The sequence below is a fragment of the Asparagus officinalis genome, chromosome 1, assembly GCF_001876935.1.
Source record: "Asparagus officinalis chromosome 1, Aspof.V1, whole genome shotgun sequence".
NCBI lineage: Eukaryota > Viridiplantae > Streptophyta > Magnoliopsida > Asparagales > Asparagaceae > Asparagus > Asparagus officinalis.
The window spans coordinates 114,868,187-114,895,497 of NC_033794.1; the positions used below are offsets into that span (position 1 = coordinate 114,868,187).

Here is a 27,311-nt window from a genome sequence, read left to right on the forward strand (position 1 = left end):
CAGATGGGTATGGGAAGCGCAATGGACACATTATGTGGTCAAGCATTCGGAGCAAAGCAATATCATATGTTAGGCATCCATATGCAAAGAGCAACAATCGTCCTCACTCTCGTAAGCATCCCCATCGCCTTCATATGGGCATTTACCGGTCAAATACTAATTGCATTTCACCAAGACAAGCAAATATCAACTGAGGCTGGCTTATATGCTCGATGGATGATCCCGTCTCTCTTTGCTTATGGCTTACTCCAATGTCATATAAGATTTCTACAATCACAGAACATAGTTTTACCATTGATGATATGCTCAGGGATCACAACTGTACTTCATATTTTGTTTTGTTGGGCTCTTGTATTGAAATCTACCCTCGGTGTTAGAGGTGCAGCTATAGCGCTATCTATGTCATATTGGGTCAATGTCTTGTTATTGGCACTTTATATCAAATTCTCCCCAGCATGTAAAAGAACTTGGACTGGATTTTCTAGAGAAGCTTTGAAGGATATTCCCAAATTCCTTAAGCTTAGTATTCCTTCAGCTGCAATGATTTGGTAAGTGAGATGTTTTCTCATCAGTAGTTATATTTTCTTGTTAACGGCAAACCGTTAGTTTGACTTCTTCTGTGATTTGAAACAGTTTGGAATTCTGGTCATTTGAGATGCTTGTGCTTCTTTCTGGTCTTCTTAAAAATCCGAAGCTAGAAACATCAGTTATGTCAATAAGGTAAGAATTCGTTTATGAGAAGTCATATACAGTTGATCTCAACTTACTAAATTATGTCACAGTAATAATAACTCACTGCTGAAACTTAAAGCGAATAGAAACTGAGTAGAAGCCATTGATCTCGTTAATTTTTTATTTCAATTTTATTTTTACTAATGACTCACTGAAGAAATTTAAAGCAAATAGAAACTGAGTAGAAGGCATTAGTTTGGGTACTTGCTTATGGTTTCTGTTAAAATCAGAAAAAAGTGGATGACATTAAAGCAAATTTGACATATTGAGCATTCCCTATGTTCTCTATTATAAGTGATATCTCTTCCTTTTTTTTAAATTTAAAAACTGTTCTTTCGTTTCAGCCTCAACACCTCATCAATAGTATTCATGATCACCATAGGTCTTGGTGCGGCAATAAGGTAATCAATCTTCAATCTTCTCACTTAAGTATCTCAAGAAATAAGGAAACAAAATCTTTACAACATTTAATCTCTTTATTTTCTTATAGTACTCGTGTTTCAAATGAACTCGGCGCTGGAAATCCACAAGCTGCTCGTTTTGCAATTCATGTTACGGTATCTATAACCATTGTTGAAGGTTTGATTATGGGATCGATTCTTATACTTATAAGAAACATCTGGGGACATGCGTATAGCAGCGAGAGGGAAGTTGTTACGCATGTTGCAGAGATGATGCCTTTCCTTGCTCTTTCTCATTTGGTAGATGGAATTCAATGTGTACTTTCAGGTATAAACTTTTATCTTAATGGCAAATAACCCACTCTCATTTATACATACGTGAGGGGGAGAGGTTTATCTGCAATTTTCCTTAACGAAATGTCAATTTAGTGGTGATAAGCGCTTTAGTTGCTTATTGCCAAACAAGTAGATATGCAAAAACTAACTTAAAAGGCACTTTTTAACCAAAATAAGCCCCCTCAAACACCCTCTAAGTTGTAATATGGGTCTAACATGTGTATTTACACAGGCACTGCAAGAGGGTGTGGGTGGCAAAAATTTGGCGCTTTCATTAATCTTGGATCCTACTATATTATTGGCATACCGTGTTCTGTGATCTTAGCTTTTGTGGCTCATCTCGGAACAAAGGTGATTTCTTATAGTTTTTTTTGTTGTCCATGTTGTTCTGTTATTCCTTATGATTTTGTTGATTCTATCCAATTTGCTAGGAAGCTTATATATAGTTTCCAAATTGATTAACAGGGTCTTTGGATAGGAATCATTTGCGCGCTTTTCCTTCAGGATGTGCTGTATGTAATTATTACAGTATGCACCGATTGGGAGGCAGAAGTAAGTTTTTGTGCTTCACTTTATTATTTAAGCATACTGCCACTTTTTTTTTTGGTATATATATTGCAAAATCAAAAGAAGGAAGAGAGTACTTGTGACTAGCATAATTTTTTCACACATTTGGCATGAGAATGAATACTATCATAGTAAAATCTAACTTCGATATCAATATCATACTTGTAACTTGAAATGCACTGTTTGCCACAATGGAACAGATAATATGACCATTATGCCATTGCTGTCACTCAAAGACCAACAAAATTACTTTTCTTGTGCTTGTAGAAAACTATTAAATCTATATGGTCTATGTTATGTCAGACTTGAATTTTATGATCACAATCCAATGATGACTTGAAAGTGGGTTGTCTTTATTGCAATTTTTCATTCTTCATTGCAATTTTTCATGAATGTGGCCTCTAGAATTTTGTTATGATAAAGTTACCAACTTCATGTATGACTTCGGATAAGAATTTGAGAGTTTTTTTTCCAAAATTGTGCTCATGATAACTCAATTAGTGAATCTATGCTTCTTCAACATAGATATAAGTCTAACTACAAGTAATTTACAGTGGTAATGCCTTAAAATGAAATGTAGTTATGATCATAAAAGAAAATGGATGGTATGTTTTGGTCTACCTAAAAAAAGTGAATTGATAAAATTTGGTATCAGTTGCTTTTCTCTGGCTTTTTTCATCAATTGTACATAGATTTCTATGCTACTCCACTAAAAAAAACTTTCTTCTTGGATGATAGACCAAATACAAAAATCTATCCTAAGGGATTTTCCATCTTATTGTCATCGAATTTGAGGCTCCAAAATTTTTGTAACACACAATACTCCTTCCAAAAGATAGCAAAAAATGTTCCCTTCAAGTTTTTTGCAGGTTTTTAGTATAGCCAAATGAATTCTCTCTATCTCTTAGTGTGAAGATAAGATGATCTCCTACAAAAATACATGATCAACCAATAACAGGGGCAAGGTGCCCAGAAACTTTAGTAACTAAAGAATATGGATATAAAGAGGAAGGGGAGAAGAAGATATAGTGGGAGGAGATAAGAGGAAAATTTGAAATACTGAAAGAACTAATATCGCTTTGAGTCAAGGCGCCGTGTTGCACCAAGTTGGTCATCTATTTCCATGTAGAGCGATAGTGACATAGCAGAAGGAGAATGATCGAACAATCATGCATACTGTTGGATTCCTTCTTTTAGGACCCATAAAATTATAACCTTCAACTTTTCATAGCAACTTCAAACTTTTGAAGTAATGAAGGAGAATTCAAAAGTACAGAAATAAATATGCATTTGATGCCGATAAAATAAATAAGGTTGACTTTGTCTTAAATGTCTAATTTGCATTTTTTTATCTTATATAATAGCACAATAAAAGATATTATTCTGTAATCACTCTGAATTTTACTGACACTAATTTTTCTATTTTTGTTTACTCACATTAATATTTACTTTTTGACAGGTTAAGAAGGCAAGAGATCGAGTTTATGACTCTGGTGCTCCACATGACTCTACCATTTCCCTAGGAACAACAGCATAAAAGAAAACTTGTTTACATTCCCTTTTTGTGGATAAAGTTCTATATATAGTATGCATGGGTCGTTTTGCTCATGTATGGACCCTTATTTATAAATGGATGTTCACCATTTCCCCTATGGCTCTCCTTTTGTTTTGCTATTATTATTATTATTATTTTGGTTTATGGTAAGTTGCAGGAGTTTTTAGTTTTTTTTGGCATAAAGTGTAGATAGTTTATGTTGTTGAGGATTTAACATCATATGTGTTTGTTTAGTGGAGTTAAATTACAGAAGAGGTTAGTTTTATTGGAATTGTGGCTTGACCACAGTTTCCATGTAAATAAATATATTCTTTATTCTCATCCCTTTCATTTCTGTAATTAGTTATTTCTTTCTTTAATAATCTAAGTTCAAGACTTTTCTTTGACAAAAATTGAACTTTTGAAAGAATTATATATCAATATGTTTCAATAGGAGGTTATAAATCAATACGTATCAGGAGTAGAGCTAATTCCATCTCATAATTGGAAGTTCTAACTCTCACTTCTCTCAGAAAAGTAGGAGGTTTTATATATGCACAAAAATTTTGTACAATTTGCTAACTTTATCCTCTAATTGGCAAGCAGTTGATTTGTAATGGCTCTCTATAACTCATTGGAAATGAAGCAAACTCAGTGAGGCAAGTCCAGTCAAGTTTGGTGACTGACTGAAACATTCATATTACTGAACTCTTTTAACCAATAAAAGATTAAAACATCAACTCTTAATCACAGACTGATAACGAGAGTAGTTACAAAACATAAGCAGAGTAATACAGATGGTGTGGAAAAAAAAAATAGAATTATATCCACCCAAAGCGAATGTAAAATCTAAATAGTTATCTTTTTATGCCGTTTCTCCTGGGCAAATTGCAGAGTCACATACAACAATTGAGTCATAAACTCTTTCTCTTGCCTTCTTAACCTGTCAAAAAAATGAAATAAAAAAATAAACAGTGCAATAATTGAAGATATTCAGGGATATTAAAAGAATATTATCCTTTATATAAGTGTTATGAAAAGATGCAAAATTTGTAAATTAGGCATCTAATTAAGATAGAATCATCATATGGCACAAAAGATTTTCTTCATGCGACGTGTGTGAAAAATTATGCTAGACACAAGTACTACATATAGGAAAAATGAATTGAACTCACTTTCTTGACATGATCATAGAATTGTAACATTATTTAGATTTTGCAGATATACAAAAAATGGAAGTATGCTTTATGCATAAAAGCGAAAGAGTAGAGAAACCTACTTCTACTTCCCAGTCAGTGCGTACTGTGATAATTGCATACAACACATCCTGAAGAAAAAGTGCGAAAATGATTCCTATCCAAAGACCCTGTTAATCAATTTCGAAACCTTATAAGCATCTAAGCAATTTGCACATGAGAAAAAAATCAAAAGGAAGGATAGAATAAAAGAGAATAGAATTTATACGAATTTCACCTTTATTCCGAGATGAGCCACAAAAGCTAAGATCACAGAAGACGGTATGCCCACAAGATAATAAGATCCTAGATTAATGATAGCACCAAACTTCTGCCAACCACACCCTCTTGCAGTGCCTATGTAGATACAAATAGTATTATTCACCCTTAGGCAGAATAAGAATCAAAAAAGAAAATAAATATTAAAATGAAGTTTGATAATAACTTAAATTTGTGAAATTAACTTGATAATTTATTATTTCAATTTAGCATTCTCCTCTATTTAAGTCACAAGTCGAGTTGCATATAAACACGGGTTATCTAAAGTTTTTCATTGGCAAAATATCGATCGTGCAGGAGGATAAGCTCTAATAAAATAATTTACGGGTGATATATAAGTGTTACGGAATTGAGATAGAGTTTGATACCTGAGAGTACACATTGAATTGCATTTACAAAATGAGAAAGAGAAAGGAAAGGCATCATTCCGGCAACATTTCTCACAACTTCCCTTTCATTGCTGTATGCGTGCCCCCAAACATTTCTTACAAGTATCAGAACCAATCCCACACCCAAACCTTCTATAATGGACAGTGATACTACAACATAGACTGCTAAATGAGCCGCTTGTGGATTTCCAGCACCGAGTTCATTTGAAACACGAGTACTACAAAAAAAAAAAAAGAAGAGCAAAACATATTTGATAAAGATTTTGAGTCATTATTCATTATCTTTAAAGGTTGCTAAGTGAAAAGAATGAAAATGGAGTCATGATTCATTATCTTTTGTGGTTGCTAAGTGAGAAAAATGTAAATGGATTACCTTATTGCAGAACCGAGACCAATGGCGATCATGAACACTGTTGACGAAGTGTTGAGACTAAAAATAACAGAAAGAACATGTTTAGAGCTATAGTAGATAAATTGATAAGAGGTTACTACTTATCATAGCTAATTAAAGGAAATGTTCAGTATGACAGTTAACTTCACTCTAATTGTCATCTACTTCACTTCACTCTAATTGTCATCTACTTCCTTTCGGATAGAATCTATAATTTAGTATAACATAACTAAATAGGTTGATTTAAATGTAACTATAAATCTTAGGAGCTTTCTCTATTTATTGTGCTCTTCCAATAATTTCCACCTTTTTGGAGAAGAAATCTACTTGTATATAAGCATTATGTAGCAGAAGGAGAAATATTTATGTATAGCTAAGTAACAACTAGATGTTGTTTGTGCCTGACTAATACTTCACACTTAATTGTGGAGAAGACATCTACTGTTAGCATTATGTAGCTCATGGAGAAATATCCATGTTTTTCAAAGAAACAAGTTGCCCTGAATCAACAGTATGTAACTCAAGGACAAATATTTATGTATTTCAAAGTAACAAGTTGCCATGAGTTTTATATAACTGTAATAATATAGGAGAGAGAATTGAATTTGTAAAGTGCAGTAGTTTGTAGTGTGGAGAGAGAGAGAGAGAGAGAGAGAGAGAGAGAGAGGGAGAGAGAGGAAGAGAGAGAGTGAGAGAGAGAGTAAGATAAATAGTAGTGTGTTGTAAAAGAGTATAGTAGTTTGTAGTGTGGAGTGTTTGTATTGGAGAGAGTATTGAGTTTGTACCACTAAAAAAATAATAAAATATTTCTTAGTATCCACCACTTATTCTCAACTCAATAAGTGGTATCAGAGCAAGACGGTCAGGGACCAGGTCTCTTCTACGGTGATCCTATCGACGTTATAGGCTGAAGTTCGTGCTCAGCCAGGGACTGCGAAGTTGGTTGGTTAGGGACCTCACATGCGTGGAGATACTAAAGCACTACCACATCATGATAGTGGATCTATCAACAACTATTACTACGCTCAAGAAACTCAAATGCAACAACTATAGGTACTAGGAGACGTGTATGAAGTCCTATTTACAAGGACAAGACATCTGGGAGGTCATCGGGGGTTCCGAAACTACAACACCTAGGGAAGCTAGCGAAGTACTAAGGAAGTGGAACATCAAAGCCGACACGGCTATGTATGTGTTGAAGACGAAAGTAAAAGAACATCTCATAAACTACATGCGAGATGTCAGAACTCCAAAGGAGACACGGGATACACTAGCCACACTCTTCTAGAAGAAGAACGACGCTCGACTTCAACTTCTGGAGAATCAATTGATGACATTGCAACAAAATGATCTGATAATCAGTCAGTATTTTAAGCAAGTAAAATCACTCTAGTCAGATATCACCCAGTTAAATCCTGATTCTAAAGTATTAGATGCGAGAATGAGAAGAATAATCATCCATAGTTTGAGATTAGAGTACCATGGGTTGGTTGCTGCTATACATAGTTCATACACCACAAGAGTATGTCAAAGTGAGGAGTAAGGCGATCATCGACCAATGCGACCTGATAGCTGCTACAAGTGTAGGAAAGGACACATCGCCAGAGACTGCCACTACAAGAGAAGACTTGCAGAGAGCAATGCTACAACATTACGTATATGTCAAGATGATGAAGAAAATTGGGATGTCTAAGCGTCCATGTCCATTATTAAAGATATATCAGTCGACGAAGACGAGGTTATTGGTATGACACAAACCTCGATTGTAAAAGAATCTGAGTTCGCATTTGAAGCAATTTTAGATCAAAAAGAAATTAGTTATAATAAAGATTGGATCGTCGATTCTGGTTGTTCCAACCATATGACGGGAGACAAGGTGAAGCTTGTCAACATGAAGGAGTATAAAGGTGACCGAGAAATTGTGATAGTGAATAGTTCAAGATTACCTATCATACACATCGAAAAGACTATGTTTACACTGTGCTACAACCCAAATCAGACACAACTACAAGATGTATACCATATGTAGGCGTCAAAAAATGCTGAAAGATATCCAAACACAGCTCAAAAGGAAGTCATCCAAAAAATCAAAGAAAAGACAGCCTTTACTGTCTCGCACGCGAGACAGTCTTTACTGTCTCGCCGTGCGAGACAGTCCTTACTGTCTCGCCGTGCGAGATAATGTTCACTGTCTCACAGAGCGAGACAGTGTTTACTGTACAGTTTTGAAATGGTCAGAAACCACCTTGAACAACTGCCACACACGTCCATTAACTGTTCAAGAACGTGGGAAACGTCGTGGGCGAGAATCACGTTGATAACTGCCAAAATAACGGAGTTTGAAACGTGGGAAGGCAGTTAAAATGAAAACTGCCTGACGGTTACTGTTTCCGAGACAACATTTACTGTCTCGCGGGCCGAGACAGCAAACACTGTCTCGCCCGCCGAGACAGCAAACACTGTCTCGGCAGCCGAGACAGCAAATGCTGTCTCGCGATTTTGTTTTCTGTCAACTGTTCCTAGGGGCTATAAATACCCCCCGAATGCCATTTCTGACAGGGGCTGATCATTTGGAGCACTTCCGAGCAGACAGAGCAGAGTTCTTGAGCTTACGACCATTCCTTGATATTCGAGCTTTGACTTGATTTCAAGAAGAACGACTATCTTACTTTGATAAGATATCGTTTCAAATTCTCACTTCGATAAACGAAGGAAGAATCATTAAACCCCTCACGATTCAATCAGAATCTGTGATTTGGTGGTCCACGAGTCAAAGCGCTCCCGGCACAGGCAAAGATCCCACGCAAGCAGCGATCCAAACAACGATCCTGCGTTTGTTTCGCAAGAGTTGTAATTTTTATTTTGTTGTGTAAAAGAAGTCTTATAAAAAGGCTATCTCTTTTTGAATTTATTGTAATCGAAAGAAGATATAATGAATTCCATGATAAAACCAACTTTTGACGCAAACACCATGTACCACGTATGAAAATGAACATTCTATCTATTTCTCAATTGACAGCTTCTGAAAGCTATATAGTATTTGGGTCACAAGATGTAAAAGTTTATCCAAACTTGGAGCTATCAGGAGAACCTATCATGGACGAACAGAAGGTAGAATCTATTGACGTGATGTCGACAGAGTCGGTATACATAAATAAAGCCAGAAAGAATGAGACGGTTGATCTGTTGCATGCTCGGCTTGGCCATGTGAGCTATCACAAGCTCAAGATTATGATGAAAAAGTTAATGTTGAAGGGTCTTCCACACTTGGAGATTCGAGGAGGGACCATATGTGGAGGTTATCAGTATGGTAAGGCACATCAATTACCATAACATGAGTCACAATTCAGCACCAAAGAACATTTAAAGCTTGTACACTTAGATGTATTTGGTCGAGTAAAGCAAGAAGCAATAGGTGGGATGCGGTACATGATCACATTTATTGATGTTTACTCAAGATATGTTTGGGTTTATTTCCTAAAGGAAAAATCCGATGCACTTTCCAAATTTAAGCAATTCCAAGAAGAAGTCAAAGGAGAACTCGGCAAGAAGATTCGTTGCCTACGCACAGACAACAAGGGAGAGTACACATTGAAGGAGTTTTACCACTAGGGGAAGCAGCACAAGATTTGGCAAAAGCTAGCATGCCCAAATACTCTGTAGTAGAATGACGTAGCTAAAAGAAAGAATCGCCATCTTGCAAAGATATGTCGAAGCATGCTTCATGCCAAGAATGTGCCATGACATTTTTGGGCGAAGTGTATAAACACTATGACGCACGTGATCAATAGGTTACTACAATCAAATTTGGAGTTCATATCACCCTTTCAGAAACTGTGGAATATCAAACTAATCGTAAGCCATTTTAGAGTTTTCACTTGTGTGTGTTATGTCTTTGTGCTTGATCGCCTTCATAGTAAGTACGACAAGAAGGCCATGAGGTGCATTTTTGTGGGGTGTGTAGTATCAAAAATTACGTATAGGTTCCCGCATACAGTTTAAGACAAAGAGAAGATGAAGAACATCGTAATTTAAGTCAAAGGGGATCATCCGATGTAAAAAAGAAACAAAGGAACATGCACGAAATAACAAAACGCGTAAAATACGACAAAACAAGACAAAATCGGGAAGTCGCAAAACTCCGAGTCACCTCAGAGTGACTCGAAAATTCCGAGTCACCTCAGGGTGACTCGGAATAGTGTCGAGTGACACTGAGGTGACTCGCCTAGTAAACCTCCCGACAACACGTTTTTTGATAAGTTTCTCAAGATTTGTTCCATCTACTACCTCCCTAATTGCCTTGGGGTTATCCCTAAATGTGGTTAAGTCATTTCTAACCGAGGATAAGACCAAGTCACGAATTCTTATCTGAAAACACAGTGTCCGAAGCCCTATAAAGACCCCCCTTCGTCATTTGTGAAGGGTACTGACGAACGTGCGATCCAACTCACATTTTCCAAAGAAGAGCCACGAGTTTTAGAGTCCTTAGGAGAGATCTTGGCAAATTCCTATGTATAAAGAGAGGATTTCGAGAGATCTACAACTGTTTTACCCTTCCCTTGAGATCAAACTTTGTTTAATCTCGAGAAGAGGTAGTAATCTCACTTTATTGAGGTTGTTTACTTATGTTCTAAGTTTCCTCATTTGAAATAAAGAACATCAATCCCTCGTACCAATCAACCCGGATCTGACACTCGGCGGTCCACGGATCAAAGAGTCCCCGACACAGGCAAAGATCCTACACAAGCACATTCAATTAATGATCCTGTGTGTGTTTCTAGGAAGTCTTTGCTTAGTTTATTTGTGAGTGAGAATTTATTGTATTCGATAAACGAGTTGTAATAAGTCCAGCAAATAAAATGATTTCCGATGCAACACGCTGGCGATCACAGTAGGAGCCAACAGCCTCGCTATCGAGGCTGTCACGTCGCAACCGAAGATTAAGGTCCTGTTGATTCAACGGTCGAGTACGAATTCGACCAAGAGAAGTTCAAGGAGTACCTCTCATCCTCCTCCTCAAGATCCTCCTCGCCCCACGAGTGTAGGAAGATATCTTCTTCGAAGAAGGTTCGCTGGTCTTCAGATCTGAAGAAGGCCCAGGGTGATGACTGTCTCCTAACTGCTACCGAGGCCCCCTCACAACGCCCCTCCGACGATCAACCAAGTCGGAATCTCTGCTCGTGACGACTCCTCCCCAGTCAAGGAGTCGTTCATTGAAACCGCCCCAATTCTGACGAAGAGGGCTCGTCAGAGGTAACGCCAACGTCTCGCTTGTCAGCTTGCCAAGGCTTTGGAACAAGTTGATGGAGTCTGCTACTAGGCAAAGTTGGAGTCCAGAAAGCGTCAGATAATCTAGCCGTCACAACGGCAACTCGTTGTCACTTCCTCCAAACCATCGGCGGAAGAATAGGTTCTTAGTAAAAGAGCCCGTTCGACGAAGAAGTGTATCCAGAAGTGTCACGCACATGCCACACACGCTTGCACTCTTGTGCGAAAGGCACAATGCATGAAGAATGAAGAAGCGGCCAAAAAAACCACCAAAATCTTATAAGATTTGGGTGCCAAAAGCCAAAACAGTGCGAAAATCAAATCAAAACACGGCAAAAAAGTCTCCTGTAGCCGAGACACCTCAAGGTATCTCGCGGGCCAAGACACCCCAAGGTGTCTCGCCTAAAGAGACACCTCGACGGCAGCTGCGTTTTCGCCTCCGGCGATGACCGCTCCTGGTTCATCTTCTGTAGCCACACCACACATGAAGCTTTGGGCCCAATTGATAAAACCTAATACAGAACATGATATATACCATGGATTAAGAGGCGGACATAAAAGACCCCCAAATTCTTTTCGTAGCGCGACTAGATTGAGGGGCGAACGTAAAAAGTCCATAGATTCACGGCGCCTTAACAAGATCTAGGTTCAACAGGAGCTAGTTCCAAGAGCCAGTTCCATCCAATCATAGACTGGGGGTTCATGTCGAAGCCCAGGAGCCCGTTAAGATTCCACATTCATAAGGGGGTGGTTCCAAACGTGCGACTCCTAAGAATGCTAATAAGGCTTTGCACTCTTGGAAGAAGACGTGTCTGTCAAAAGACAACATCACACCTGGGGAATCAAACCAACGGTCGATAGGTTGCTCCAGTTGATACGAGTCGCCATGCGAGCATATTTGATCGCGGAATTATCAAAGGTGAGTTGAGAAGAGGATGACAAAAACACAAGAATAATTTAGTATGTGGCGAAAAAAAATATCCTCTCTAGATTATGAGTATGAAAAGATTACAATCTCTCTCTCACAATCTCACTAGAATCGAGAACAAACTCTCAATTCTCTCTAAACCCTAATCTCTCTTGATTAGAATCTCTCTTTGATTACATCTGCTTGATTAGAAACCCTAAACAACCTCTTTTATAGGTGTAATAACGTGGGTGACAAAGTGGTAAATAACCAAGCCCCAACCCCACAGAAATTCATGCAAACAGAAACTCAAACGAACCAGGAAGCCGTCGATGAGTCGACTCATAAACATGCATGAGTCGGCTCATGCCAAGTGAGTCGACTCATGATGAGGTGAGTCGACTCGTCAGAAACTTTCGACAAAACGGTTGGGTTTCGTGAGTCGACTCATGACAGGCATGAGTCGACTCAACCTGATGAGTTGACTCATGTACATGTATGAGTCGACTCACGGGCTGAAAAGTGGATACTTCAATTCTTTGATTCGCTTCTCGTTTCACACTTCAACCTGCGTTCCATTGTGTTATTTTACCCCTCTATTCTTAAGTTACCATGAGAATCATCTATCCTCAAGCTCCCATGAGGATTACTAAGTTTCAAAGAGAAGATATACCCGTATCACCGGTCATTATGTCGATGAGTTGTACTATCAGACTAAGAGTACGAACAAGTCTCAGAAGAGAAATACCCAAGAAACAAACTCCCATTGTCCTTGTGAGAGGCTTATCAGCGTAGTATTATTAGCGTGTAGCTATCCCAAGACCACTCCATAGAGCGTCTCGGTATTTGAAAGGATCTTCACCGTTTAAGATGATGAACTCCCAAAAGTCACCATCAACATGGCTGATAAAGAAAAATCAAAATGGCGTTCAACCAACTCCGGTCCTAATTCTTATCCTGGAATATCCCAGCATATAACTCGGCTCCGATAGGGGACCGTCAGACGTAGGGATTATTAGAGGATGCATAAAGGAATATCCTCAGATGATGAAGTATCGGACACCTGCTTTGTTATTGCTTCTGATGATACAACGTCTTGCATGGGATTAACCAGAGAGGTGTTCATGGTCACCACTGAACAAATGACTCAAATGCTTCAAGAAGCTTTAACCAAGCAGAAATAAGAATTTAAAGCTGAAATGGAGTTGACCATGCAATGAATAAGGGAATTACATGCCCAACAACTTCAGGCTCTGCCAAATCAGCACGGTGAATCCAGTCATCACAACACTACAAATGAAGAAGATAGCGACTCAGAAGTGAAGGAAAGTCTCAACGTTGATACCCCTCTCGACAACGAAAACGATGGGGGTGGTCCCATCGATAATAACAACACTAGGGGTGGTTCTGTTGTTCCTCCCCAAAATTGCCCGAAGAAAAATACAGGTGAGGATAAGAAAATGAAGAACCTTGAGAGCAAAATCAATGCTTTGATGTCTGCTCAAGAGGTAAAAAAACCAGTATTCTATGTCCATACCCTAGAGAGTAGGAATCGATTCCTTTCACGGCGAAGTTCAATCTGATCAACTTCACGTCGTTCGATGGGAGGGGTTACTTCAAGTTCCACCTAGGAGTGATCTCTGGACATGAACCCTTTATGGTTTGGTCATTCGTTGGCACCCTTCGTGAGGCCCCTTCGATTGGTACCATTGTCTCACGTTGGAAAGTATCAACAGCTGGGACGATATGGAAGACATATTTCTCACTAACTCTTTCGATGATGGCACTGAAGTGTCGATCGAAACGCTCTTCGATGAGAAGCAAAAAGATGGAGAGTCGGTCAATAACTTCGTCAAGCACTTCCAAAATAAAATAATGAATTATCGAGATCCGGACACGAAGGAATTCATCCTTCAACCTGCCATAACAACCTTTCCATTAATGTACGGGAAGCCCTAGGGGTCGTGCCGTCCAAAACCTGGAAAGAGTTGAAAATGAGCGGTGAGCAAGCCAAACGTTTTCTCAAAAGAAAGAAGGTTGAGAGAAGCCAACTGACGCCGTCTGTGGATATTGTTGATGTTAATCAAACATTACAACAACAATCGCGATAGCAATCGGTGCAATAGCCACCTCAGACGTAGCGGTAGTCCTTCAGGAATGATGAGGTTCCAACTATCTTCAAGTATCTCCTGAACAACGACAAAATTGAGCTCCAACCTATTAAAAATCAAGACGAAGCCAACAAGAGTTTGGACCCAAAATACTGTGCACACCACAAGAGGGTTCTTCATCCCACCAATGCTTGCTTCGGCCTTAAAAACAAAATCCAAACCTTAATTGACTCCAGCGTCATAACGGCAAAACAAGCCAAATGAGAACGATGAATACTTCAATGGGTATACAAGTATAAATTGTTTCCCCCACCTCTAACTGGTATACGAGGTTAAACTGTTCCCTACCTTTGACGGGAAGTCCCTGGAGAATATTACACATAATATTCTTAAGAATAACCCAACAATGTGGCTAAAAATGATATACTTCTGATTAGACACAGTGTCACCAAAAAGCTAGGGGTCGATACGAAGTTCGAGGGAAATATGAAGTAAGGAACCAAGACCTGATTTCGTATCAAGAACATCAGCATTGCCCTTTAATGAGAAGTTTCTAGAGAATACTACGCCTAGCATTCTTAAGGATAACCCAAAATCAAATGATTATTCAAGATGAAAACCAATCACCTGAATAATTTATTATAAAATGATTAAGATTCCCACTAGGACCAAATTGCCAAAATCCTTCTCAGTCATCGGCTTTTTACTGATAACCAGGATTCTTTTACGAAGTGAAAAGCTTACTTTCCTTCATCCAATCCTTGGTTAGTTTCAATATCCGGGATCGATTCCACCAATTCTCGTTGTGACTTTCCAAGCATCTTTTCGCTGAGACGAGATTCAATAACCTCATCAGGTCAATCTTCCCTCGCGAAACCCCTACTGTGTAATTGTGGAGTGCTTGATGATTCACATTCCTCCATAAAATCCCTCGTAGTTTAAATTAATTGACGGTGGGTCCACCAAAATTCTTCGTGATTGAATCCCTTCTAACTCCCGTTGTGTCCAAGTCTTTAACATTCTCACTGTTGGAATCCTGACACAACATTCAAAATTTCAATCTGCTGATTCATGGCAATTATCAAACTCTCTTCATGTTAAGTCACTTGACACCAAAAACCCCCACTATGTGATTCGTACAAGTCAACACTCCCACTGTTATTTATACTTCCACTCTCACTTGGTCAAACATTTAAACAGTTAGGATCAAAACCAAAATCCCCTCTCGATTCCTTCTATGAACGAGAGATTCACCTCCAAATTGGATGATTAAACCTTTAAACAATTAGAGTCGTTCCAAATCCTACTTGGTCAAACCTTTAAATAGTTAGGACTAAAACTAAAATCCCCTCTCGATTTTTTCCATGAACGAGAGATTCACTTTCAAATTGAACGATTAAACGTTTAAATAGTTAGGATCGCTCCAAAACCCCATCTCAGTCAAACCTTTAAACAATTAGGACCAAAACCAAAATCCCCTATCAATTTCTTCCATGAACGAGAGGTCCACTGTCAAATTGAACGATTAAATCTTTAAACAGTTAAGATTATTCCAAACCCCCATCTCGGTTAAACCTTTAAACATTTAGGATCACAACCAAAATCCCTTCTTAATTCCTTCAATGAACGAGAGGCCTACTTTTAAATTGGATGATTAAACCTTTAAACAGTTAGGATCGTTCCAAACCCCCATCTCAGTCAAACCTTTAAACAGTTAGGACCACAACCAAAATCTCATCTCGATTCCTTCCATGAACGAGAGGTCCACTTTCAAGTTGGATGATTAAACCTTTAAACAATTAGGGTCGTCTCAAAACTCCTCTTTGGTCAAACTTTCCTACAGTTAGGATCAAAGTTAGAATTTTATCTCGATAAATGAGAAATCTACCTTCAGATTAGGTAACCAATTCTATAAAAGTTATGGTTATCTGGATCTTTTTAATTCTCGGAGTGGAGATCCCACTCTTAGTTTCACCTTCTAAGATTCTTGAAGTGGAGATCCCATTTTGAGTCTCTTTTATAGCAGGAGATAGAATATAAAATTCTTCCTCTCCAGCACAAGGTTCGTCTTTGCCCCAAGAGAAGATTTGGAGATAGAATATAAAATTCTTCCTCTCCAGCACAGGGTTCGTCTTTGCCCCAAGAGAAGACCTGAAGGTAGAATATAAAATTCTTCCTCTCCAGTACAGGGTTTGTCTTTGCCCCAAGAGAAGACACAAAATTCATGTCTTCCACGCATGGGGAAATTTATCTCGATCCCTAATTAGAGATAATTCTATGCTTAACATGTATTGTCGGTAAGTCTTTTTTCGTAAAAAAATGATAAAGTCTATGTATTCAATATCATAGCACCATGTCTAAGAGGGTTCATCCTTTTAGCGCAACATTACATATAAAACGGATAATTCACATGCTAGCTTGATTCAAACAATAATCGGTAAAGGAACATCAAAGCCGTTGATGGCTGAGGGTTTGCCAAAAATCCTATGAGTATTCCATGAGGAATGACGAAGTCTACATATTCGGTATCATAGCACGAAGTCTAAAAGAGTTCATTCTTTTAGCACAACGTTATATGTGGAACGGATTTAGACAATCTATGTGCTAATCCGATTCAAACGGTAGTCGGTAAAGGCTCATCAAACCCATTGATGACTGAGGGTTTGCTAAAATCCTGTGAATATTATGTTTATTTATTCTGAACAGAATGTAATCATAATAAAGTTTAAACTTTGCCAAACTCAAGGAAGCGGACAAAGATGATACAAAAGATCGCAAGTTTCGGACTTCAACAAATTCAGCTCGACAGCCGCCTTTCTTCAAGCAAGACAACTGAACCCGCCTCAGACACATGAGCTAGGGTATACTATCTCGCATAGAGAAACCCCTTCTTGCGTGACTTCCAACATATTTTTGGTTCATCTCCAGCATGTTTTTACACTCCGATGAGTATATGAGTCTAAACTGTATCTCCTTGAACCTCCGACAGGTATATGAGGTTAAACTGATTCCTGAAAACTCCGATGAGTACACGAGTATAAACTGATCCTCCGCGCTCTAACACCTTAAGAGCTTAAACTGTGTAGACTCAAGTTAACGTATGAGTATAAACTGTGTTCACGTCGGTCAACGCGTTACAACGAAGGTCAACGCCAATCAACGCGTTATAACGAGGGTCAACGTTGATCAACGTGTCGATAATTTTGCCACAACGAAGGTCAACGCCAGTCAACGTATTGATAATTTTACCAAAATAGGGATCAGGATAATTTTCAAGACAAATAATTATTCTGAGGAGTTCAATCGCAATTTAGATACAAACTCCCGACGAAGATGATCAGTTCAACGTTGATTCAACGACGTGAGCTAATTCAGAAATTAACATGCTAGTTTCAGTTCAAATTTTGACAACGATCAGACGATAAACGCAACGCCAAAAGAATTTTAGACTATTCAAAAAAATATTGAATAGAATGGAAGCTGAAGAAGTCGAAGAATTGAAGGCTGGGTCTATCTTATCCAAAGTATATCAGACTCCCCTATAAAAGAATGAGGCTGAAATACTTTAAAAGGAGTATCTATAGGCATCAAAAATTACCTATAGGTTCCTGCACACAGCTCAAGACAAAGAGAAGATGAAGAACGTTGTTATTTAAGTCAAAGGGGATCATCCGATGTTAAAAAGAAATAAACGAACGTGCATGGAATAACGAAACACGCAAAATACGACGAAACAAGACAAAGTCGGGAAGTCACAAAACTCCAAGTCACCTCAGGGTGACTCAGAAATTTCGAGTCACCTCAAAGTGACTCGGAATAGTGCCGAGTCACATTGAGGTGACTCGCCCAACAAACCCCCTGACAATGCATTTTTTGAAAAGTTTCTCGGGATTCGTTTGATCTACTGCCTCCCTAATTGCCTTGGGGTTATCCCTAAACGTGGTTAAGTCGTTTCTAACTGAGGATAAGACCAAATTACAAATTCTTATCCGAAAACACAACGTCCGAAGCCCTATAAATACCCCCCCCTGCCTTGGGGTTATCCCTAAACGTGGTTAAGTCGTTTCTAACTGAGGATAAGACCAAATTACAAATTCTTATCCGAAAACACAACGTCCGAAGCCCTATAAATCCCCCCCCCCCCTTGTCATTTGTGAAGGGCACTGACGAACGTGCGATCCAACTCACGTTTTCCAGAGAAGAGCCATGAATTTCAGAGTCCTTAGGCAAGATCTTGGTGAATTCGGATTTCGAGAGATCTACAGCTATTTCACCCTTCCCTTAAGATCAGACTTTGTTTTGATCTCAAGAAGAGTAGTAATCTCACTTTGTTGAGGTTGTTTACTTCTATTCTAAGTTTTCTCGTTTGACACAAAGAACATCAAGCCCTCGTACCAATCAATCCAGATCTGATACTCGGCGGTCCACGGATCAAAGAGTCCTCGGCACAGGCAAAGATCTCACGCAAGCAGCGATCGATAAACAATCATGCGTGTGTTTCTAGGAAGTCTTTGTTTAGTTTATTTATGAGTGAGAATTCATTATATTCGATAAACGAGTTGTAATGAGTCCAACAAATAAAATGATTCCGACGCAAACAAGGTATGACAACAAAAGAAAAATGATGGAGATGTTGTGATCCCACAACTAAGCGATTCTACACATCAAGAAATGTATTGTTCGATGAAGCCTCGTCTTGGTGGACTTCACAAGAAGTTGTGCTCCCGAACTCCAATAATCTAGAAGATCAGTTACAAAAGAAGCTTAGGGAGCCAAGTCAAGAAGAAGAACTACAGTAATTAAAGAAGATAAAATCAAGTTCTCCTACATCTCGGAAGGAGAAGAATTCATGGAAGACTGATGTTCATCAGATAATATCAGAAGAGGAGCGCCTTAGTCAGATAGAAGATATCGGTGATGAACAAACATAACAAGTTCAAAGATTGATCAGACATAGGAAGCCAAATCCCAGTAGCAAAGATATATATATAGAGAGAGAGAGATATGGAGAGAAATAAAGTGAGGAACAGAGAGAGAAATAGTAGTGTGTTGTAAAAGAGTGTGGTATTTTGTAGTGTGGAGTGTTTATATTGGAGAGAGTATTGAGTTTGTATTACTAAAGAAATAATAATAATAATATATTTCTTACCGTCCACCATTCCTTCTCAACTCAACATTTATATAATTGTAACTATACAGGAACATAAATAAATGCTTACATTATTGACATCACTGAAGTTTCCAGCTTGGGTTTCCTAAGCAGACCAGAAAGGAGCACAAGAATCTCAAAAGACCAAAACTCCAAGCTGTTTCAGATCACGAAAGAACTTAAACAAATTGTAAAATAATTTATCATGCCATCTCGCAAGAAAATATGACTACTAATGAAAAGAAATCTCAGCTTACCAGATCATTGCAGCTGAAGGTATCGCAAGCTTAAGGAATTTAGGAATATCCTTCAAAGCCTCTCTAGAAAATCCAGTCCAAGTTCTTTTACACGCCGGAGATAATTTGACATAAAGTGCTAACAACAAAACGTTAACCCAATACGATAAAGATATCGCTATAGCTGCACCTCTAACACCGAGGCTAGATTTCAACACAAGAACCCAACAAAACAAAATGTGCAGCAAAGTTGTGATGCCTGAGCATATCATCAATGGTATCACTATTTTCTGCGACTGTAGAAATTTTATGTGACATTGGAGCAAGCCATAACCAAAGAGAGATGGGATCATCCATCGAGCATATAAGCCTGCTTCGGTCGATATTTGCTCGTCTTGATGAAGTGCAATCAATATTTGGCCGGTAAATGCCCATACAAAGGCGACAGGGACGCTTACGAGAGTGAGGACGATCAGTGCTCTTTGCATATATATACCTAGCATATGGTATTGCTTCGCTCCAAATGCTTGACCGCATAATGTGTCCATTGCGCTTCCCATGCCCATCTAATTATATTGGAAAGAATGAACAATCCTGTTATTGATCTACTTGACTTGAAAGTAAAATTCATGTTTGATAGCCTAATAATAGGCATGCACATTTGGGCAAGTGTGCAATAACATTACTTCCAGCCTTTGATCAGCAAGAAAATACGGAGTACATCGGGCCGGTTAGGTATTGCTAGAACCTATAACAAGTTGCTTACAAAAGTAGCTTATAGAAAGCTAACTTATATAAGCTGCTGAAAATAGTTGTTCAGCTATTAAATATTAAAAAACTACTTGGAAAGTAATTAAGGTGTGCTGTAAAACTATGATTAATAATTATTTTAAAAGATAAAAGATGTATGGTATATAAACTAAAAGGGCAAAAGCTACTTTTAAAAGCATCATCATATTGCTTCTAAAAGCACCCCTTAAAAGTAAAAATAGTTTTAAAAATATGTCAAATTATTTTCATCAAACATCATTATGAATTGGTTGCTTCTTGAAAAATAAGCATAAGCATCCTAAAAAAAGCAATACCAAACTAGTCTGAATTCTTAAATTTCCAGCTAATTTTCGGTTTAGGGAAAAAGGGAAATTTGAAAAAGCTCCACAAAACTATGGAGAGTTTTCCATGTAACCCCCTGAACTCTGTTTATGCGCTAACACTCTTCCCAAGTTTTCCCATGAAGCCACCAAGTTAAACTGCCTTAATCCCGCACGTGACTTCAATCGACTAAAACACTTCTCAACAATTAACCCTCTTATATTCTTATTTTTGGTTGAAGATATTTTGGTAATTTTTTTATTGAAATATAACAGCGCTATGGCTACATTTGGGAAAAGTTAGAAAATTGTCTCGATTTATTTGAATAAACAAAGGTGGGTGTGTAGGGGTGCATGCATATCCGCTTACCCATCTCGGATATGGATATACCTCGGTGATGAAAATTCATATCCATATCAGCTAAAATTGGATGCGGATACAGATATACATGCAAATATATAAGCAGAAATGCATGTAGATACAAAATGGATATGAAAAAACTATATAGTATTGAAAAAAATATGGTTTATATGATTCAAAGAGTTCATTAATATGTTCATTATATCCCAAAAGTTAAGATTAGACATCTTGATTATCAAAATTAACTTCAAATTTATAATCTAAGGATTAAACTATCATAACAATATGATTAGTATCACTACAAGAAATCCGGTATTTAACGACCAAAATTAGTGAATGGACCAGTTGACCATCATTAATGTGCATATAATAACGACAAGTTCTAAAGCCTTCGTCGAGTGATTACAAATATCATACTCCCTTTAAAAGTATGAGTTCGGGAAAATCTTTCCATGGTCAATATTACCCTTAACTGTTTTGAATATTATATTGTTATCCTAATTTATTCTAATTACCCTATCTTCTTCGAATTGATAGTTAAATGATTTATCCCATTCATAATGAGACTTAACATGTTATTGGATAAAGGAGATACGTTTGATATAATTCAAATCCTTTACTTATTTCAGTTCGCAGATAAATCTAAAAAATATGTGCTAGCTAGCACCTAAAAGTTTTTGAACTTTGTAAAAAAAATATACTCTAAGTTATTTAAATTGTAAAAACACCCCTACAAATTTAAAATTTTATTAAAACATTTTAAAATTTATAAATTTTTCTTATTTTAATTCAATAAGAAATCTGAAAAATATATGCTAGCTAGCAACCGAATGTTTTTTGACTTTGGAGAAAATATCTTGTAAGTTTTAAAAATTACAGAAACATCCCTAAAAATTTAAAATTTATAAAAAACCCCTTGAATATTTCAAACATATTTATAAACACATTAAAATCTGACAAATAACACAAAAAAACCTAAATTTTATGGAATTTGCAATAAACACTCTAAACTCTTTACAAATTATAAAATACCCTCAAAATTATAAAATTTATAAAAATCCTGATAATTTTCAACTTAACAGTACATTAAAAATATAAGAATTATAAATATCCCTTACATAATTTATAGTTTAAGAAAACACCCTTAAAGTTTTAAAAATTACAAATAAACCCTCAAAATTTAAATTTTATAAAAAACACCCTTTGAATTTCAAGCTCATTAGTAAATTAAAAACATAGGAATTATAAATAGGATAAATAATTTATAATCTGTAGAAAAGGCGTATAAGTTTAAAAAATTACAAAAAGACCCTAAAATTCATAATTTACAAAAAAAAACACCATGAGAATTTCTACCCCTACAAATTTAAAATTTTATTGAAATATTTTGAAATTTGTAAATTTTACTTATTTCAATTTAGTAAGAAATCTGAAAAATATATGCTAGCTAACAACTGAACGTTTTTTGACTTTGGAGAAAATATCTTGTAAGTTTTAAAAATTATAAAAACACCCCTAAAAACTCAAAATTCATAAAAAAAACCCTTGAATATTTCAAACATATAAACACATTAAAATCCGATAAATAACACAAAAATCTCCAAAATTTATGGAATTTGTAATAAACACTCTAAACATTTTATAAATTATAAAATAAAACCATCAAAATTATAAAATTTATAAAAATCCTGATAATTTTCAACTTAACACTACATTGAAAATATAAGAATTATAAATGTCCCCTACATAATTTATAGTTTAAGAAAACACCCTTAAAGTTTTAAAAATTACAAATAAACCCTCAAAATTTAAATTTTATAAAAAACACGCTGAGAATTTCAAACTTATTAGTAAATTGAAAACATAGGAATTATAAATAGTCTATAAATAATTTACAATCTGTAGAAAAGGCGTATAAGTTTAAAAAATGCAAAAAGACCCTAAAACTCATAATTTACAAAAAAAACACCATGAGAATTTCTAACCTATAGACACTAAAATGAATATACAAAATTACTAACAACCCCTAGAAAATTAAAAATTTGTAAAAAATAGCATACTCCCTTTAAAAGTATAGATTTAGGAAAAACTTTTCATGGTCAATATTACCCATAACTTTTTTAAAAAGAACATAACTAATTAAAAATCTATCGATTATGAAATTTATAAAAAACTCCCTTAAATTTTAGTATATTACAAATTAACCCTCCAAAGTTTGAAATTTTCAACGGTTTTTTGTAATTCCTTGATTTCAATGTACAATTTAATAGTTTGGTGTATTTGTAAAATAAAAAATTTTAGAAAGTTTTTTATTACAATTTTAAAACTTTTGAGGTTGTTTCTCTTGTAGTTTTCTAAATTTTTATTGTATTTTCAATGTCATACATAGATATGTCAATTAATGATGATATTGAAGTACAAGTCATTCTTAAGATTATTAGGCCATAGTTAAGTGCATACATCATTATTCCTAGACAGTATAGTTTATATATGCAAAAAATTTAGACAATCTATATAGTGGTTAAAATGATTTTGTCTTTAATGTACTATATTTTATAAATTATAGTTAATATGAACTCACCATATAATTTTGACTGTGGTCATTATAATTTTAATACATTTGATTGATTAATTGTATAGGTATATAGACCATAAATTACTTTACTTTCTCACATGAACTAATATTTGGCGCTTGGTAATTTAAATTATTACTTTTAAGTTTAATATAAAGAGGAGCTCTAATAACATTTATTTATTTACCTATAGGATAATAAAATCTCAGTTCCTATTTTTTACTTGAGATTTATTCTATAATTATGCATATCAAATTAGTAACTAAAATAATAATTATTTATACTTAAATTGGGGTGATTATAATTGGTCACTCATTATGGAATATTCATGAAGATATATACCTTATTTTCTATAGTTATATGCATTGTTCATGTATATTTTATAAATTAGTTGTTAATTTAACATTTTAAGTACTTTTTTTTTGTAGAAATTTCTTCTTTGACTTTTGGATTGTGTAATCACTATATCATTATTCTAGCGTAGAAAGGACCTCACTCTAAATAGTTTCAAGTCAATGTTTGAGTTGAACTGAAGTATATATACTATTGCTACTATATGTATATATTTTTTAAGAAAATTATGTCAACACTTTTTAAACAGAAGAGAATATTCTAAATTCTGATATTATAAAAACTAAATATAGCCAATTGAGTGATTAGCAAAAGAGAACCTACATTAGAAAAGCATGAATAATAAGATAAAGAGGAAAGGTAATGGCATTGCCAATAGTACTACCATTAGCAAACTACAATGTAAAGTTAACATATTTTATGGAGCCTAACTACTAGTTATAAGCATTGAGGCTTTCATATATATACTTTATAGTTTATTAAAAAGGGTTATGTAATCTTATATAAATATTAAAATTGAATGAGCTATAAAATTTAATGAGAATATTATATAATGTAAATATATATATATATATATATATTATATATATATATATATATATACACACACTATGGTATAATGTATTAGATAATGTAAAAAAGGGTTATGATAATCTTCTATATTAGATAATGAAAACATTGATTATTCCATATATATACTATGGAAAAATCTTATATATACTTTCAATTTTACTTCTATGGTATGGAAAATGGTACGGGAAATGAACTATAAAATTGAATGAGAATATTAGATAATGTAAATATGAGTAAAACCACAACTACAAGTTAATATCAATATGAGTCAAACCACAACTAAAAGTTTAATGGACATATTGTAATTAAAATTATATGCAAAATTCCTTTACGAATTTAATGATCACCTATCTTTTGAAGACTTTACGATACTAATAAACAGAGATGTTGTACTAGATTAATATATTTATAACTCACAAATAGTAGATCACATGACCACTGTCTGAGTTAAATGAAACAGTAACAATATTTCATTTGAGAGAGAGATTATTGAGTTGACGATCAATCCCACAAAAAATTTTATTTTCTTTTTTTATTTTTATTCTATTTTTATCAATTTAAGTAATCATGATATTATCACGTGTATTACACGTGCATCTCAACTAGTTAGAGGAATGGTGTGAGATGGGATAACAGCTTTCTAGTCCTTTCATTGATTTGATCCTAATACCGTCGTTACTGGGTCTTCTTAGGGGCTGTTTGTTTCGTTTTTTAACTCGGTGGAAAAGTTTTACACCGCTTCCACATCAGATTTTTCGTGGCCACGTAGGATATAAGCATTCCGTCAGTTTTTTTCCCATCTTTGGTTCGCTAGGGTTGAAGAAGGAAAACTCGGTGAAAATCGTCGCCACATCAGATTTTTTTTCTCTCCCCTAATTCCTTCCTCAACCTCGTGAAATTGACGAAAACTGCAGCAACGTCGGCTTTTTACCATATAAACAAAAGTTTTCCCCTTTTTTTCCATGCGAACCAAACACAAGAAAAATAAATACATTGATTTCCTACCATTTTTTTGTGCGAACCAAAGCGAAACAATATATTTCTTGGAAAAGTTTGGAAAACTCAAAACTTATGTTTTTGTACATAGAAATATATTTCCCTATATCTAGGAAACGAACCAAATAGCCCCTTAATGACGAATGGATCCATTATCTTTATTGATGATACTCCTAATCATAATTGACTGAAAGTTTAACCTATTACTATTAATTAACAAAACCCACAACCAAAATCCCCAAAGCCCCAAGTAGAACCCCAAATCCAAAATCCCCCATAACTCCTAATCACTCTAACCGCAGCAACATTAAACCCTAGTTTTAAAAACCACCTTTCTCCTGATCATCACCGTCTCCATCTCGTCGTGTGTCTCCAGCTCGTCGTCGTCTCCAGTTCGCGTCGGTCGTCCAGTTCGTCGTCGAGACCCGTCGTCGGCTCCAGTTCGTCTTCGAGACTCGTCGTCGTCTCTAGTAGACTAGTTCGTTGTCGTCAACACCTCTCGTCGTTGTAGTCTCCAGTTCATCATCATTGAAGTGGGTTTTGTGTAGATTTGTTGACTGTGTGCTGTAAGTAATTGTGTACTGATTTCATTTATGAGTCTCTTACAATTTGTTTTGATGTTCCTGAAGTGGGTTTTGTGTAAATTGATCGATTGCGTAGAGCATGTGCTGATTTCTTTTGTGGGTCTTCTTGAAATTGTAGAATTTCTTTAGGAGCATAAATGACTAATAATTGTCAGGGCTTTGTAAACCATTGGAGGAGAAAGAAGATATTCGCAGAAGGGGTTTTATTGATAGGATTATTGGAGGAGAAAGATTAATCAAATGAGAAAATAGCTTGTGATAGCGGAAGCCAATTCATTTTGCTTTTATTGAAGGGGTCTTTTTTTGTTTTAAAAAAGAAAAAAAGTGTTGAAGTGGGCTTGGTATAGATTGTTTGATTTTGTGCTGATTTGCTTTATGGGTCTTCTTTGAATTATATATTTTTTCTGCTGTTCTAGAATTTCTATTAATTATTGAACAATGAATTCATTAGCAGTTGTTTGTTGTTTGTTGTTAATTTTTCATCAATTCTAAATGCTCAAATTTTGGGAGTTCACTGTAACATATACCCAAAAAATGAGACAACTTTTGGCATATTTGGCATATGCTCATTGTTCCAACTTCCAACTTCAAACTAAGTACTGACTCTGATATGCCTTCAGAAAAACACCAAAAGTATAGTTTATATTTATTCTTTGGGACCCTCTTTCAAGTTGAGCATTCTTTTTTTCTAAAAGATCAGTGAGCTCCCCAAGAATTATGCCTCACGTAGATATTTTAACAAAAATTCTTGTAATATGCAATGCAGCACTAAATTCGAGCCTGAGTATCTTGTCCCCAACTAACTACTCTACAGGATCATATTCACTACGTAGCAGGTGTTTCGAATAAAAGAAAGAGATTATGATTATATACTTGCTAGTATCTACAAACAACAGGGAACAATATTAAAAGGGAAAAAAAATCTGATAAGATCTACAGGATAAATAAATTAATAATGGGCAAAAAAAATAAGAGCAAGAGAAATATAGATAACAATACCAGCACGCTCAAACCGGTGACAGAGCCGAAGGAGGCAGCCATGGAAGCTCCAGAGAGGGCAAGCTCTCCAAGGTGACCCACAAACATAACTGATATCGCCTGAAGAATAAACTGCAACACATTTGCTAATATTAAAGGCCCAGCAAGGCCCAATTGCTTACTGGTCTCAGCCCAAACCACCTTCTTCTCCATTGATTATTGAGCTGTCCCTCTCTTGTTTCTCCTCCTCCTCCTCCTCTCTGCTTCTC

The 27,311-nt window shown here is 36.0% G+C and overlaps 2 protein-coding genes across 2 annotated transcripts in view; one reads left to right on the top strand and one right to left on the bottom strand.

Moving 5' to 3' along the window:
* Positions 1 to 3,639, top strand: part of LOC109829095 (protein DETOXIFICATION 16-like) — a 14,552-nt gene extending 10,913 nt beyond the window's left edge. Inside the window, exons 2-8 of the mRNA XM_020396185.1 lie at positions 4 to 548; positions 634 to 720; positions 1,077 to 1,133; positions 1,223 to 1,461; positions 1,702 to 1,820; positions 1,935 to 2,021; positions 3,496 to 3,639. Coding sequence (XP_020251774.1) covers positions 4 to 548; positions 634 to 720; positions 1,077 to 1,133; positions 1,223 to 1,461; positions 1,702 to 1,820; positions 1,935 to 2,021; positions 3,496 to 3,573 — 1,212 coding nt within the window. The 3' untranslated portion in view covers positions 3,574 to 3,639. The remainder of the gene's footprint in view (positions 1 to 3; positions 549 to 633; positions 721 to 1,076; positions 1,134 to 1,222; positions 1,462 to 1,701; positions 1,821 to 1,934; positions 2,022 to 3,495) is intronic.
* Positions 4,226 to 27,297, bottom strand: LOC109829093 (protein DETOXIFICATION 16-like). The gene is made up of 8 exons (XM_020396184.1): positions 27,064 to 27,297; positions 19,557 to 20,101; positions 19,370 to 19,456; positions 5,847 to 5,903; positions 5,453 to 5,691; positions 5,044 to 5,162; positions 4,850 to 4,936; positions 4,226 to 4,513 (listed from the first exon to the last, which is right to left on the bottom strand). The coding sequence occupies exons 1-8, from the start codon at positions 27,253 to 27,255 to the stop codon at positions 4,436 to 4,438; spliced, it is 1,404 nt and encodes a 467-aa protein (XP_020251773.1). The 5' UTR covers positions 27,256 to 27,297; the 3' UTR covers positions 4,226 to 4,435.

Coding starts and splice junctions, on each gene's coding strand:
- LOC109829093 (XM_020396184.1), bottom strand. CDS start 27,255: ATGGAGAAGAAGGTGGTTTGGGCTGAGACCAGTAAGCAATTGGGCCTT. Junction 5,904..19,369: donor ACTTCAGTGATGTCAATAAT/GTAAGCATTTAT, acceptor TGTTATTTTTAG/TCTCAACACTTCGTCAACAG. Junction 5,692..5,846: donor GGTCTCGGTTCTGCAATAAG/GTAATCCATTTA, acceptor TTTTTTTTGTAG/TACTCGTGTTTCAAATGAAC.